General features: G+C 43.9%; 1 protein-coding gene across 1 annotated transcript in view; it reads left to right on the forward strand.

Annotated features, from left to right (window-relative positions):
- TMEM132B (transmembrane protein 132B) overlaps window positions 1-17321 on the forward strand; it is a 223519-nt gene that overhangs the window by 154156 nt on the left and 52042 nt on the right. Inside the window, exon 4 of the mRNA XM_066199441.1 lies at window positions 1683-1869. Coding sequence (XP_066055538.1) covers window positions 1683-1869 — 187 coding nt within the window. The remainder of the gene's footprint in view (window positions 1-1682; window positions 1870-17321) is intronic.

The following is a 17321-nucleotide window of genomic DNA, read 5'->3' on the forward strand; positions in this document are numbered from 1 at the left end:
AGTGGAATTGCAGACCTAAACATACCTCGACAGGCCCAATATCTAAATCCATAGTTAGTGTAAAGCTGGGATCTAAATTTTACTTCTGTGTTGTGAGCAAATTAATTTTATGCTATTTAGATAAAACAAACTGCTGGAGGTGGTACACAGGAAACTGTGAAGTTGAGTTTATGTTTTTAACACAAACGGTTTAATTACATCCCTATTATTATGTAATAAAATTTATCTTAAAAGGTTTTCGCTGGTTGTCTGGTTGGCCACACGAAAGATGCCTTAATAGCTTCTAGTTTTGCCTGGAGGTGGATATTATCTTCTCTCAGCATGGAAAATATTTATCCTCCAGGCATTGAAGCATATGTTTAGGTTGTTTGTTGTCAGAAAGAAAACACAAAAATCAATAATTCCCGCTCAGATCTTTTTCCCCCCCCCCTTTACAATTCTCCTTCAAAAACATATGGCGAACTCGGATTCTGCCTCTGTGCATTTGGGAAGTGGAAAAAGGATGTTTTTAGTCTCTGTTGTCTGCAGCAGCAGCTAAAACTTCCTGTGAGCACAGCTCTTGGAATGGCTGCTCTGGGGAAGGACACTCAGATAATGAATGTACCATTGGCCTGAAATACAGAAAACGCATATTTTACCCCCAAAATTTAAGCAGGAGTGATAAAATCAGGTGTTTCTCCAACAGAAGAAGCAGCTGGCTCTGCAGGCAGAGCCTTTCCATCCCCTCCCCACACTGCAGGGTCTGTCTGGGGCAGGAAATTGTATTCTTTGTAAGTATTTGTGTGTAAACTTTGTATGATTTGGAAAACACCTCAGTTTTTGGGGAAGTTTGGATGGGCAAAGGGCTATTTTCTAAACAGATCCCTGCTGCGGACAAGCCAAGAGCAGTTGGTTAAATCTTGGTGTCTGTTTGCTTCTCTGTAACACAAAAACAAGATTTGTTTTTCTAACCTGAGGATTAATTATTAATATTTACACAGCTTCGGACCTGAGGAAAGCGATAAGAATTGTTGTTGAGAAAGGAAGCAGAAGTAATCCTGAAATTCAGTTCTGAATGCTGCAATGCTGTGCATTTACATCCATTTCTTTACTTTTAAACTTTTATTTCCAGATGAGAAATATATGATTGCCATATAATTACAAGTCTGCACCGCTGACGAGGAGAATGTTGTCATGAATCGAAAATAGGGATAATCTACCCCTCATTTATTGTCATGTATAATTTCTGCAAATCCATTTTTTTCACTGAGATAAAGACCAGTTTGGGTTTGAAAGACTTCCCTCCACGAGAGTTCATTTCTGGTAGAACATGAGCAATGGCCAAGTACTTCGTTGTTTTGCTGCATCAAAATTATAATAATGGTATATTAAATAATTTAGCAACATCTGTGCAGTGCTTTTCCAAGGGTTTCTGGCTTCTTCTGTAAGTTCATTGTGATTATGGAGAATGAATCCATGAGTTTAATGGGGAAAATGCCTCCATTTCAGGAAACCAGAAGATACAGTTTCACCTTCCTTGGAAAGTTCTGCAGTTGCCCCACGAGCAGTTTTATCTAGGTTTCTGTCAGCGTCTCGAGTCTGCACGTTGAATTTAATGGCAAATCTTGTGAGTAGGAAACAAAAACCCCATTTTGTCACCGAACTCCCAGTGACGCCGTGGGGAATTCTGCCTTGTTTTGCAGGGCAAACATGACCTCCTACGAGATCCTGCAGATGGATTTTGAGATCGACAACGCCAGCAGCCCGGCGGGGGCCCAGCAGATCACCTGGCAGGTGGAGTACCCGCGGGACGACTCCGTCAGCGAGCTCGTGGTCTCCGAGATCTTCGTCAGCCGCACCATGTTCGTGGGCATTGTTCCCCTTGCCATGGTAAGATCCTGCTCCTGCTCCCTTGTTTGTGGGCATTGTTCCCCTTGCCATGGTAAGAACCTGCTCCTGCTCTCGTTTGTGGGAATTGTTCCCCTTGCCATGGTAAGATCCTGCTCCTGCTCCCTTGTTTGTGGGAACTGTTCCCCTTGCCATGGTAAGAACCTGCTCCTGCTCTCGTTTGTGGGCATTGTTCCCCTTGCCATGGTAAGAACCTGCTCCTGCTCCCTTGTTTGTGGGAATGGTTCTCTTGGTAAGAACCTGCTGCTGCTCCCTTCTCCTCAGTGTTTTTGTGGGAATCGTTCCCCTTGCCATGGTAGGAACTTGCTCCTGCTCCCTTTTCCTGAATGTTTTTGTGGGAATTGTTCTCCTTGCCATGGTAAGAACGTGGTGCTGCTCCCCTTTCCTGAATGTTTTTGTGGGAATCATTCTCTTGGTAAGAACCAGCTGCTGCTCCCTTTTCCCTCAGTGTTTTTGTGGAAATCATTCCCCTTGCCAAGGTAAGAACCTGCTCCTTCTCCCTTTCCCTGAATATTTTTGTGGGAATCATTCTCTTGCCATGTTAGGAACCTGCTGCTGCTCCCCTTTCCCTGAATGTTTCCGCTGATCCTCGTTAGTATTCCAGGGAATGGCAGCCTTTTTATTATAAGCTGCTTCCTATGCACCTGCTGCAAGTGATTTAAATGCCAAAAAAAACCAACCCACATTTCAATAATATTTTATTTACCTGATGTGCCGTAATGGCTCCTTGGAAACCATTCGGGTCTTTTGTGAAAATCCTTCCCCGTTTGTGGGTTATTGGCCTGGTACATGGAAATTGCTCCTCTGGAGCCATTGTCTTCCGCTGGATGAATGGCACTGCCATGCCCGAGCTCTGAGGGCAAATGTTGTCATTAGTGGGGACATTTGCAAAGAAATAAATTAGCTCTGCATGTGTGGGAAATGTCATTGCTAAACCAAACAACTGGACTGTTTGTGTGCTGCTCTGCTTTTCCCCAAAAGAGCCAAATGGTCCAGTGAGCTGCAAAGGATCAGTTTAATAAAAGGTCTGGTCTGAGCTGCACAGAAAGGATAAAATACTTCCTGAAGATAAAGGACAAGGTACTTCCCGGAGATGGAGGTGTCCAGCAGGTTTAAGGTGTACGTGTGCAGAAAGCTTGAAGCTGATGATTTATTTTAAAAATGCAAATATCTCCTGGTAAAACCAGAGGCATCTTTTCTAGAAGGGACTTTTGACCTGTGTTTGGGCCTGAAGGAGTTTTTAGTACCAGGGCTTTACACAGGAACAGGGGTTTCAGTGGGGAACTTCGGGTGTAAAACCAGAGGAACAGCCAGAGGATGTTTTTTACTTTTTTACTTGCTTCCTCATGATCATTTGTCCTTCCTTTCTGAGCTGGTCTGTGCTGATTTTCATTCTATCGCACCATATAACCACCAAATATTGATGTTTTTCCTCTGCATGACCACTGGCACCACTAGAACAAGGGAAAGATTCTTGTGATGGCACCAGCACTGGCAGGAAAACGTGCAGCACAGTGACATGAAGGAGGAAAATTTCTTTCCAGTAGGAAAGAAACGGTGGAGAAAATTAGCTGGGAAATCCTGCAAGACTAAAACGAACTTTAATCCCCAAATGTTCCATTTCCATTGGAATGATCCTCCTATAAAAACTCTCAGCTGTATTTATGGCCATGTTCAGTGAATTCCGCATATGTAAATAAATAAAACTTTTGCAATAACGAGAGAAACTAAGCCAAGATTTCATGTTGAAGGAGAACCCGCTTTCTGCACCACCTCACTGTTCTGCCCAGCTCCTTGAGCTCCCAGTAACTGAAACATCCAGTCTCAGCAATTTTCTGTGACCTGGAACACATAAAATCCATAAAGATCCATCATCCTGTAGCTGCCAAAGTATTTTCCACTAAAAGAGCTAAAAGGGATTGGATGGGCCTGCTTGCACAGGGGAAATAAATGAATGCTAATTCCTAAAACTCCATGTAAATTAACAAATGAGCTTTTCCTTAAGTACTCTATTATTATTTAGTATTTATGTAGTGTTTTATATTTTCAGAACTCTTTGCAGACATTAATTAATCAGACCTGAATAAACTAAGCTTGATGAGAATAGAAAATTAAATGGAAATGAAGTCACTCTTACTTAGTTTTACCTGTTTCTGAATGACTTCTAAGTCCCTTTTTACATTTTTATATAAAGCGCTTTCAAAAACACTTAATCTTACAGTGCTCTTGCTTATTATCTCTAAAAACTATTTTGGTTAGAAGAGAGGTAGAATTTTTATCTTTAAGAACAAGTGACAGCAGGGATGAGTCTTTGAAGACTGTAAATGCTGTTTTGTCACCTAAACTCTTGTTTAGGCTGAATTAATTCAGGTAAAAAAGCGGGGATGGGAGTAATACTTGGAAGCTGGAATATTTGACTCCTGGAGGTTTCTTTGGAGGAGAGTGGAAGGAATATTTAGTTTTGTGTAAGGTTTTTTTTGTCATAACCTCTTGAGATAAAAAGCTGTTGAGAGATTTTAGCTGCAGAAACGGCTCTGAAAGCTGCTGAGGAAGGGAACTGTGGAGATCCAGGCAGGTTTGTGGCTGCACCATCCTCCTGTGGGGCACAAACTCTGAGGATCTGTTCAGTTTAATATTCCAGGATCCCCTGTCAGGTGCAAACATCAGCCCCTTTTGCTCCTGGGAGCTTCTCTTCTCTTCTTGTTGGTGATAAACATCTCTGCTAATTGATTCTTCCGACATCTGGTGTCCAGGTTAAGGTCGTTGTAGGACACGAAAGGAAGATGAGAGACTCCAAATATTTCAGAAGGCAAAGAGCACAGAAAAAAGGCTTTATTGTTTAAATTCTTACTGCCTTCTATAAGGTGTTCCCATCCAGACTGAACGTGGTTGGTGAACAGGAACGACACCTCTCTGATCCCGTGGGTTAAACCAGAGAAACAGCAAAACACCACCTGGAGAAAGATTGTTCTGAGAGAGGAGAGTTGTTTGCCAGGATTGTTTTGAGGAGAAGCTTTCTTGAGAAATTTGTCCGTGGGGAAAAAGTCAGCAGCTGCCAGCAGGCTGAAATCTCTCAGAGCCAGAAATACCAGGCCCACGGTTTAACGCATGGAACTCACGTCCCCCAAATTAAAGGTGATCCATTCCCATCAAACACAGCAGAATAACAGATCTGGTGAGGAATAACAGAATAAGGTGAATATCAGGAATATTTTAATTCTGTGAATAACAGATCAAGGTGAGGAAAGCACAGCCAGAGCTCTTTTTGGCTCCTCTGTTTGTTGTGCTGCCGAGTATCAGGGGAAAAACCTGACATTCTTCTTCTGTCTGCTGTTACCAATGCTGACTCTAAACACAGCAGGTGATTATTTTCAAACAAGGTTGATGGCACTGAAACAGGATGGGAGCTGTGAGTCTGGTCGATGTCTGATGCAGCAGAAGGTGTGTTTTAGGCATCCAGAAGGTCCAGCAGAACATTCTAAAGTTGGATCTGAACTAGACAGCTTGATTTGTCTTAATATAAAAATGTGCTATGGTAATCTTGCAAAGTGGAAGTGGACGCCCTGCTAATTACGGAAACTGATAGCACAGATAAATCTGTTGTGTCCAGTGATGATATAACTCTAGAATTCTCAGTGATTGCTCTCGCTCTAAAAGCAGACATAAGCTGCAATTTCCATAGTTGGGGAAAGTTGCTGGTAGCAAGGTCGTCAGTGGAGTCTGACACTCCTGGGATGCAAGAAACAAACACTTCCCCAGCTCTGAGTCTGTCGTCCAGGTTTCTGTCACAAACAACTGTGATTTAATTAATCTGTTATCTAACTAACAGTTGGCAAAAAGATAAAGAAAAAGAGAAAAAAAAATTGAAATCCAGGTCTTTAGAGAGTTTCCAGGCAACCTGGAACTTAGTTAAAGTAAGGGATAAGACATTGAGGAAATGTATTGTTACTGGTTTTTATAAGAAGGCTCCAGCTGAGGCTGAAGGCTTGAGGAACAATAGATTTAATAATAAAAAAATACCTGGCATTGTCTTTTTCTCTGGGAAAATGATGGCTTGGTCTGTGACTGGCCCTGCTCTTTGAGATGTCCATGCTGCAAACCCTCTCTCGTGGAGGAATGGAATTGTGAGTCGCAGACTGTCATCGTTCCAAATGCAACAATCAATATTTCCCCAGCACTCTGCGCCCCTCAGCCTCAAACATTTCTCTCTTTCCTGCAAGTATTTGAGCTGCGTCTTCAGGAATTTTGTTTCCTCCCCTTCAAAAATGGGAGCTCTTGGTCGAGTCGTGGTTTCCTGACGTTGTGAGTCACTTACAGAGATGGCTGTGTTTGCTCTGGTGAGGTTTCCTTTAAATGGCAGGTTGGAAAATTGCGTTTCTGGTTGCTGCCAGACAAGAAAACATGGAAAAAATTGTCCTTAAAGGTGCCCATTTCTATAACTGAGGCTGAAACAGGATTGCTGAGTGCAACACTTGGCTGATTTGTTTGAGAAAAAAAGGTTTAAAGGCCCTATTTTCCCTACAGAAATCATGGTTTGCTAATGGAATTAATGTTCAGGCATCAATTAAAGGAGCACACTCAGTCCAAGGTGGAAGCTGACCCAGACTTAGACAGCAGCTCACCTGCACCTTAAACTGAAAGGGAAAATATCAGGTTTTACCAGCTTTTTCTGTGCTTGCTCTGGCTGGGTATAAAAACCAAACCCACTTGATTCTGAAGTGTTAAAAAAACCAGGATAGGATCAGTCATTTCTAGCAAACCCAGATGATTTACATATCTTTCAGAAGTTGGTCAAATGCATTTATGTGCAAAAATGTCCCCTATGTGTTTATCCACTGCACTTAATGCATATTTCTTACTTGAAATCACTTTGACCTTTGGCTTTGCAGCTCCTTTTTAACAGCCCCTTTCTGTTGTACTTTGCATGCAAAGGAACCTGCCCAGAGTGGGATTTTGTCCTTCCCAGCATTCATCATTTCACAGAAAAAAAAAAAAAATTAAATGTAAATTCAATCTAGAGTAGATCTTCATCCCAGAAATATTAGGGATCATCAACATTGTTCTTAAATAAAACTGGAATCTGTGGCTCCCAGATCACAGGTTTCAGGGTGAATTTTAACACTAGTTAATGGCAGCGGGATTGAAGCCTTGAGCTTTCCTAAAATCCCACATTGGAAGGATTGATTTTACACTCAGGGCAAATTAACTACTGTGGAGAGAGTACAGAATGGGAAGAAAAGAGATTCTTCTTTTGTGTTACTTTATTTCCCATGCCCACAGCGAGTGTTTTACATCTCTGTAGCAGAGATAGGATCTTGTGCAATTATTCCCATCTCCAAATTAATTGTCGTGGAGAATTAAATGGTTTTGTTTTGTCAGGTTGCTCCAAAAAAAACCCCAAAAAACCACAGGGTGAATTTTATGGAGAAAGATGAAACTTTAAAAGATTTCTTGCAACACAACAACCAAAACACAACTCACTGAAGGTTTTGTTAAGTTTGATCAGGGGAAGGTTTTGACTCTGAGACGCCCTGGGATGGAAATGTGTGGGAAGCAGATGAGGAATGTCCACATGGGCTGAGCAAGGCCAGGGGATCTCAGCAGAAAAAAATTCCTTCTTTGTAGAACTGGAGTGTTTGGTTCAACTTGATTAAATCATAGAATCAGAGAATGGATTGGGTTGGAGGGGACCCTAAATCCCATCCAATCCCTGCTATGGGGGCAACTTCCACTGTCCCAGGCTGCTCCAAGCCCCAATGTCCAGCCTGGCCTTGGATACTGCCAGGGATCCAGAGACAGCCACAGCAAATCTGGGAATTCTATTCCAGGGTCTTCCCCCACCTCCCAGTCAGGAATTCCATCCCAATGTCCCATCTAATTCTCCTTTTATCAGCCCAAAGCCATTCCCTGTGTCCTGTCCCTCCAGGTCTTGTCCCCAGTCCCTCTCCAGCTCTCCTGGAGCCCCTCTCAGGGTCTCTGAGCTCTCCCTGGAGCTTCTCCTCTCCAGGGGAACATTCCCAGCTCTCCCAGCCTGGCTCCAGCCCTGGAGCCTCCTCTGGGCTCTCCAGCAGCTCCAGGTCCTCGTGCTGCCGGCCCCAGGGCTGGGTGCAGCTCTCCACGCGGGATCCCAGGAGAGCAGAGAGGCAGAATTATCCCCTTGACCCGCTGCCCACGCTGCTCTGGGTGCAGCCCAGGATGTACACAATAATGTACAAATATTCTACTTTGGGAGGAAAAAAAAAGCTCTTTTCTTTTTCCTGAAGTGAAAAAGTCCCATTCTGAACATGGCAGGCCGGGGATGTTTTGGTGATGTCAGCATTCTTCCTCAGTGTTCTTCCAAAAGTGAAATTCCAGACAAATCTCTTCAGTTTCATCAAGTGTCTCATTTTTAACTGGATTGTGTTTTCCGAAGGATATCACATTTTTTATCTCTTTCAGTCTAATTCTGGGCATCTGAAGTAGGCTTCGAAATGGCTCAATGTGAACCATTATCCGTTTTTTTTCTCCCTCTGCTCAGTTAAACATCCTCTACCGTTTAATTTCGAGAGCGAAAAAGAAAGAAACTAAAGGAAAATTTGCCGTCGGTGGGACAAAAATAATGGCATTTTGAATGTTTCCATGAAAGCAATGTGACATGACAAATTTTTAAGGAGCTCTGTGAATACCATTAATATTTATGATGCACTCAAGAAAACAGCTATTGTGTGCCACATCCATCAAAGATAAGAATTGTATTCTGCTGTGGTGGATGATAAACATTGAATGACAATAGCTGGAGATTATGTGAGGTTTTCATCCTCGTGTTTTATGCCTGCTTGAGTAAAGCACCATGTTCTTCCACTGTGAACCAATAATTTGCTTTTCATGAAATTTGATACACTTGCTGATACTCGTTACAATCAAGAGTCCAAAATATTCATGAACACGCAGAGGAGGTTGCAGATCCTTTAGGATCGAGTCCTCCAGGCAGCAGTTCCCACTAATCCACCTCCTGGAAGTCACTCTGAACCTCCCCAAATTACAGCGATTTGCCCACACACTGTCAGTTGTTTGCAGTTTGGATGAACGCAGGGGATTCCCCTGTGGAATGAAGGCCCTTCCAGCATCTCAAACTGGCTTTTTCTCTCCCATCTTTGTCCTTAGAGCATTCCCCAGCTCAGGAATGGGGCAGGATGGTCTGTGACGTGTCCTAAGTTTGTGTCCTAAATTTGAGTCCTAAGTGTGGCCTGGCCTTATTGTTCCTCTTGGCTGTAAAATGCAGTTTTGGAGCTAATTTATGATCCCCCAGGCAAGGAACACTGGGGACAGACAAAGTGGATTTCTCCTGCCCCTCCTGCTCCCAGCAGCACGTGTTTCCACCCAGAGCTGCTCCTGGGATTAAAATCCCTTTGGCACAGACGCTGTTCTTCCTGCCCTGCCTTCCTCCTGTAAGTGCAGAGCTCTGGAGACAGCCCCTTGTGAGGATCAGCCTGATTCTGCACCACGCAGGCCTGTTTTGGGGAAGAGGCTGGGATTTGGGATTGATTGATGAGGTCTCTGGAGCAGCTCTGGTCAGGGGTTTCTAAATAAAGCCGGCTTTGGAGGAGGTAACGCGCAGCCCATAAATCAGGGGTAGGAGGACATCCAGCCACTGCTGCAGCCAGAATGATCTCAGGTCTCTTTGATCCGTGTGGACAGTTACTATTCCTAGAAAATCCTCTCCAGGGGTGCACAGGCACTAAATCCTTGTCAGCAGTGAGTGTTTGCAGCAATAAATGCGCAGAGGGGAACGCTGAGAGGCGTCTTCTGCCGGGCTGGGGATACCTCTGCTCCGTCAGGTCGCCTTCCTTTTGTGACAAATTTGCTGCTGGGAGGTCAGGAGCTGAGGGAGGGATTCCTTGAGAGGATCGGGAGTGGTGGGAGCTGCTGCAGGGCAGGAATGGGGGCACAGGGACCCTCCTGACGGGGTGATGGCCAGAGGGAAGAGCTCACAAGGGCTGTGAGCAGGGCACAGCACCTTGCACTGTGCTGGAGGGAGCTGCATAGCTTTTATTTTATCTGCCTAAAAAACCTCTCCGTGTTCCTTAATAATTACCCAAGAATTGGGCTCATCTCTAAGTTTTTCCACTGTGCTCACTGCGCTTTTACTGCCAATTAACATTCCAGTCTTGGTCTTCAGCTGATTGGCCAGTGATCCCAACCAAAGCCCGCATCCAAAGGGCATCATTTGTAAAACAGAGAAGAAACCTCCGAGACACTGAAATTACTGTTAATTAAATCAGCACACGCATACAATGGACACACATGAACAAAATGATGTTTGTTTTTGAGCTGTTCTGCTAGCTGGAGAGGAAGCATTATTAGGAATATTTGGTAGCCAGCCTGCATTTATTAGATGTACAGAAAGACGAGCCCTTTCCCAAATTTCCCAGGGAAAAACACTCTGTTAAATTCCATGTCAGAGCAGGGAGCTGCGATGGTTGCTGAGTGTCTTGCCTCTGGATTGGCAGCTCAAATCCAACTCTGCCCACAGAAATCAGGAATATTTAACATTATCTGGTTTCTGTTAAAAGCCACCCTCCAGCCCTGTGAGGGGTGATGGCCCCGGGACAGTGAACTCCTGCACGTCCCTCCTCCAGTGTTCCCCCAGCTCAGCTTTTTCTGATTTTCCCCCTTTCCTTGTGGGCTTTTAAACACAAAGTAAAGATGATGGACTTCCCCCTTCATCTGTAGCTTAAAATTAAGTATTAGTTATTGCTTATCAGTTTCATATGTTTTCTTAATTCTGTAACTTATACAAAAGAATGAGCATCAGACTGTTTGGGTTCTCTTTTTTAAAAGCACTTCAGCACTGCTGCTATTTCCATGATGATCTGCTGAAGCCAAAAAAAAAAAAGGAACAACAATCCCAGTGGTCTCCGTAATTTCTATCCCCAAATGAGAATTTCAGTCCACAAGTAAGAATAGTTTGTTTTGTGGAAGAAATGTTCAGGCTAGGAATTATTCACAGAAAATAACTCTGATAAATGAGCACATTTTCAGGTTTTCCATGGTCATGATCAATTCACGAAGAGGAAAAAGGAATGCGAAATTAATCAAATAAATTATTCATTATATTCACTCAGCTATAGCTAACAGTGAATTGTCTAGACAGTAATTACTAATTTTTAACCTGTGCATGTTCACGTAACACTATTGTGTGAATAGGTTCAGTATACAGCGGCTCGAGATAATAGTAATGGATGTAAGTCAACTAGCAGGTGATTTTAATTGGGAAATTATATTGGATTTTTCTATTGAACTTCCATAAAGCATTACATAAATATTGAATCTTCCCAGTGGTTTTTTGGGTTTTTTTTTCCCCCTCCAGCTAAAAAATACAGGCACACAGAGCTCTGTGCTAGTTTGATCAGTGCATAAGCAAACACCATTTTTTTCCAATTATTATTACTATTTTAATTCTGCTGCAAAACCCTCAAGAAAACCATTAGGTTGAGAATACAGCAAGACTCCACAAGGAGCCTGCTGCAGGAATATTTTCAGTTTCAGGGATGATTTTCCACCCTTGAGGAGGGCTGTGGTTGTACTCAGTGTCAGTTTGCTGCTCCCCGGGGTGCAGGGAGTCCTCCCACTTCATTGCTGTGGCAAAAAATCAACATTTTGGGGGGGATTCCCTGCGTTCCCCAGGCAATGCAGGATCTCTGCAGTGAGGGATCTCCCCCGGCCTGGGGAATGTGGCTGCTGGGATTTGCTGGGTGGAGCTGGTGCTCACTTCGGTGGGTGTCACAACGAGGAAAACTGGGATTTAGATTCCCTTCGCTCCTATTTTGATTTTTTTTTTCAGAACTCTCTATTACTGTTAGAAAAAAAAATAATTAATTAAATTAACTAATTAGAAAAAAAAGACTGAAAATAAAGCAGCAGAATCATAACTTCAGGTGGGTTTGTTATTGAAGCTTGTGCCCTGTGGGCTGATTGGGAATTTCGTGGTTCTCAGCTGCCCTGGGCTGATCAGAAACTGTCATTTATAAAACTCTTCCATCTGGCTTCAGGTGACTTGCCTGGAGAGGAAAATAGCAGGAAAACCCACACAAACAACTGGAAACGGTGCAAAAACTAGGACATTGTGACAGAATATTTGCATAAAATGTTGGGTTTGTGGATGTCAGCTGCATCCTTGGGGATCTGCCTTATAGGGAGAGCATTAAAAACCATCCACGTACAGCTGCCATTAACCCTCATACGAGTCCTGATTCTGACTTCCTGTGCGCTTAACGTTGTCTTAATGCAATTTGATTTGATATTTAATGGCAGTAATTTAATTAATGGCTCTGTAAATAAAAAGGTGAAGTTGTGGCCTCCCACACGCACAGATACACACGGCAAAGCAGCTCTAGGCTCCTGGGAGACTTGAATTTGTGCGTCTTAAAGCAGAGTTTAACCCTAAGGATGCATGATAAAATGCCCCAAGCCCAAAATAACACAGCGATGGTGTTTGCAGTGGGAATGTTGCAGTATTAACGCGGGAAAAAAGTGGCATTTCAACCCTAACCCACAGATTTCTCCTAAATGCTTGTCATGGAATAAGTCTCACCTCACCCACAGGAATTGCCTCCCCGTGTAATTGCGTTCCATTTAAAATAGTTTACAGAGGCTCAGTTATTAATGAAACTGTTCCTGACTGGATAATTGCTATTAATATTGTTGCAGAATCCTGTTGGCCCAGGGGATCGTTTGCAAGTCAGAGCTCAGAGGTGTTTCTAACCCTGCTGTTGAGGTGCCTTTGACCTTCTCTAACACATGCTGCTCGTGTCTGCTGCACACTTAAAATGTCTATTAAATATTGATTAGTCTCCCTTATAAACCATTGCTAAATAGAAGCAGGTAGTATAAATGTAACTGAAAATCATTAAGGCTACACGGTGTGCAAGTTAATAGGAGCAATGTTGAAAAGTTAGGGAATGCACGAATTGAGGGAATTGGGTTCATAAACTGTGTTTTTTAGTACAGACTTGTGGAGTTCCCATTGAAGTCAGGGATTTCTCATAACATCCACTGAAGATTTTCCTCTTTTTAAAAAATTTATTTATATACAAGAGGCGACATAAACCCCAAATCTCTTTCAGAGTAGAGCTGTAAAGCACAGCTTCAAATTCTAATGCAAAGGAGGAGGAACATCCTGTACGCACATATGGAAAAGAGGTCCAGGTTCCCCAGTGAAATGCAAAGGTGTTCTGCTGATGTTAATGGAATTCTGCTGCACTCCCTACACCATAAATCACAGCCAGCTGTTTCTAAATCAGCCCCCAAAACTGAACTGAATTCCGTATAAGCAGCGTCCCGTTTCAGCACAATTGCTGGCTGTTAAGCTTGGAGGTAAATCACATTATGTCCCTTCAAATCCATGCCTGGGATAAGGAGATCTGAGAAAGAGCTTGCTTTGCCCTGGGCTTGCATTGCCGTGGGCTTTGGCATTATTGCAAATACCCTGAGGTGTTCTGGGCGAGAGGGTTTTATTTTGGGCACGGCACTTGACCCCTAAGGACAGGCCAGATTCTGTCGTCATTAACGGGGTATTTGGACAGGCAAGAGCCAACCCTGGCTCACAATCTGATTGCTCTGAAACCCAACAAAGCAGCGTGGAAATGACAAGCCCAACCTCCCAGGCAGAGACAGCAATCATCAGGCCTTTCCCATGCCGGGGGGGAAAATCAGATAGATGCAAACAACAACCAACCAACAAGGGTTCAAAGTGCTTCCTTTGAAAGCTTCTCTTGCCATTTCCAGCTGCATCCCTCCTCTGTCACATCTCCCTGCTCAGATCAGCAGCAGAGTCAGGCAGACACAGCCTGTGCAGCTTTCACCCAGCTCTCGGTGCCTGTACCTGACCCCCAAGCTCTTAAAAGCAGAACAATTAAGCGAATCCCAAAGAGGATTACAGTTGAGAATTAGAGGGTATAAATGTGATTTAGCACGGAGTGCTGAGCGCGACAAATCGTTTCTGTGCCCGGACCTCACTTGTTCTGGAATGAGTTTCGTTTGGAAGCGTGGAACAGGTTCAGTTGTGCCCCAGTGCCAAGTGTCAGGTCTCGGCTCTGGCCAGGCTGCAGATCCTCTCCTGAAGCACAAAGTGCCACCAGTTTTGTCAGCTTCTTCTTCACAGGAGGGAATCCAGGGACGTGAATGTGCTCACCAAGCCCCCAGGTTATTTCCTTCTCTTTGGAAGAGTTTGATTGTAGCCCAAGGACACGGCAAGGTGGGCTGAGGGTTCTGTGTTTATGTAGCTGGAGGAGATCTTGATGCAAAAACTTCCCAAAACACGTGTGCTGAGACTACAATGAAAGGGAAGAGCTTCTTGAATGTTTTCCTGCTGTGAATTCCTCTGTGAGGAGTTTGTCTGAGTCTTCTCACTCCTACAGAAGCTGTTGAGAGTTTCATTGATAAATGAAGATATTTCCCCCACCCAGAAGGAATATTAATAGCAGGCACGTGTGTTTGCATGTGTCTGTGTATCGAGTTGCCTTGGAAACAAGGAAAGAAAGCTCCACGAACCAGGACACGCTTTCCATTTAAGGAACACTTGTGCTGTTGTAAAACCACATTACAAAAAAAAAGATCAAATTCATTCATGCACTCGGCGAGGATCTTGCTGCAGGGAGCAGCCTGAGAGTGCAGATCCCGTGTAAAGATGACAGAAAGCCACTCGACTCTGCTGCTGAGCCTCTTGCTGAGCAAATGGGTTGACATTGGTGGAGCTGCTAACAAGGTGGATAAAAAAAGGGAATGTGTGCAAGTTATACAGATCCCTGGCAGGGCTCCAGGTGTGGGTTAAAGTCACTAAGACACAAAACAGGCCCTGAGTGTTCACATTGCAAAACAAAGCGGACGATTTTACCTTCTGTGTCAGAACAGCTGTTTCAGCATATTGCCCTCAACCACAGCGTGTTGAAACAGCTGTCCAAGTGTTCCAGAGGTTAATCTACTCAATTAATCATTGTGGATTCTTTCTGGGTGTATAATCATGTTTGTGCTGTTCCTCGTGGGCACGTGAACAAAATATTGAATGTAAAGTTTCAGTTGGCGGTGAAAGGCCTGTGGGAACTCTTTGAGTGGAAAACTCTCTGTAAAGTGACACTTGGAGAGATCAATGAGGGCTTCCCTTGGAGCAGCTGAAGTCACACATTGTCCCCCCTTCCTGTGGTGCTGCAGAGGTGAGGACAAGATGGAAAATTAACGCAGGTTGTTGTAATGCTCAAACAATCTGCAGTGAGACTGTGCCCTGGAGAGAGGGGTGTTCTCAGGGGTGTGAGTGCTCTGAAAATCACACACACACCAGAAGGCTGCAGCTCCCACCTCAGCTGAATTCATTCTGCAGCATTTTGTGAATGAAATCCCAGGACCTTGCACATTTTCTGTGTATTCGCTGCCATGGAACTGTAGACGGCCACTGTCGGAAAACTCCTCTGGCAATCCACTTGACCAGAAATAAATAAGATCTAAACATCATTCCCAACCTTTCTAAATATCACTGCACTTGTAAAAATAGCAAAATCTTTATACATCATATCCCAGCCCACCTTTCATGTCACTGTTTCTTCAGCCAGATGCAGGGATTCTGGCTTTGTTCAGCCCAAGAGACCACGCAGAGTAAGTGGGAAGAGCTATCAAAAAAGTTGGTGAAATACAGACTACAGCAGCTGCACACAGCTGTGCTGAATAGAGTCTGGAGTCTTTTCCTCTGCCTTGATTCTCCCAGATTATAGGTTTATTCCCCTCCAGACTGGATTGCAGTGCGTGCTGGAGCGAGGCTTTTTTAGACTGAAACTCAGCTTTGGAGATTCTTGGCCAGGCAAGGATAAAAAGCAAACAAAACCAAAGCAGAAATGCAGAGGATGGAGCTGCTGCCGGCCCTGGCTGCCTCAGAGATGCTCCTGCTCAGCATCTCCCAGGCTGTTCCTGCTCCTCAGCCCAACATTTCCTGAGCAGGAGCCCTCATCTTCTCCCCCACCCCTGTCACAACCCGTCTTTAGGAAGAAATGCAGTTTGCAGTTTTATTCCAGGTTGTTCTCCATAATAGCTTTTGTCAGATTGCATTGGACTGGATTCTGTGCAGCAGAATTAATTGCAGCGCTGCTGGGAGAAAAATCCCCAACTAAATCAACAACAGCTCGCACAACTGCCCTCATTAACCAAGAGGAGGAAAACCAGCACCGAAGCACCACGTTTGAGAGAGTCTAACTGGTGGGCAGGCAGCTGAATTTCAGTGTCATTTGACAAAAAAGCTAAATACAAATAGAAAGGTGTGTTTGATGTGGTTGCTGTGACTTCAGAAGCTTGGCCCTGGCTGAGCACTTTGTATCATACTGGCCACGAAAACAAACTGGAAATAACACAAGAGAATGCAGAGGGAAAGGTTTGATTACCTTGTTTTGCTTTTTGTTAGAGGAGTTATTCTTCTGGCAGGAATTTTTTTGGCTTTAGGATAATTCTTGCACGGTAACAAAGGAACAAAGATATACAGAAAAATGATTTTTTTGTTTCAAGGTCCAGTTTATTTATTGCCAGATCACTCCTGTTACCTGGAAGAATTGAAAACGCCGCAGTTTAAATGAGATACTTGAATCACCATGTTTTATTTGGTTTAGGAAGAGCCTCCCTTTCTGGAGGGACACTTTGAAACCCAAATGTAAGAATTAATGCCCCACATCTGTGCTGAGCACTGAGGGGGTGAAATATCCCCAGGAGGGGAGGACGTGGCAAAATATTCCAAGGTGGGGAAAAAGAAGGGAAGAAGCCAAAGTGCTCAGAAGTGGCAGGTTGTAGTAAAACATCCCCCACCCCTGAGTGGACATCTCTGTATAAGGAAAGAGTTTCAGTTTATCTTTAGACATTTTAGGAAGTTTAAGTGGAAAGTTCTGTACCCTTCTCATTGTAATTGGCTCAAGAGAGAAGAGCTTGTTGGACCTTGTCACTGTTCTCCAAACCCTGAACCTCTCCCTGTTGGCAGCAGGGCAAACTGTCCCTCCTAAAACACTCCGTATTTAGGAAGGGGCACAAAGGAACTAAGAAACTTTTCGGAGTGTTTCTAGCAGGGTGTCAGAAGTTTTCTTGGACACCTGTGCGCGGCTTTTCTTTTGTTTTCTGCAACGTTTGTTATTTTTCATTTGATGCTGTTTTACACCACAACGACACAGACTCCGAGATTCAGAAGGCTGAAAATGACTCCTTGATTTTTGGGATGTGTCTCCCTTTTATACTATTTCACACAGACCGGTTGGATTGGTGACACAGAGACAAACCTCTTCACTCACACTGGTCAGAGCAGAGGGACAGCAAGGAGAAGTCCCTCCCAGGGAAAGGGATGAATAACAAAGGTACAGCTACAAAAACATTTCTCCTGTTTAGGGAAAATTCCTTGGGAAAAGAATTTCAGGAAACCAAAACACCTCAGGCAG

This window comes from Chamaea fasciata, unplaced genomic scaffold, assembly GCF_029207755.1.
Source record: "Chamaea fasciata isolate MVZ Bird 193981 ecotype frontalis unplaced genomic scaffold, bChaFas1.0.hap1 SCAF_18, whole genome shotgun sequence".
NCBI lineage: Eukaryota > Metazoa > Chordata > Aves > Passeriformes > Sylviidae > Chamaea > Chamaea fasciata.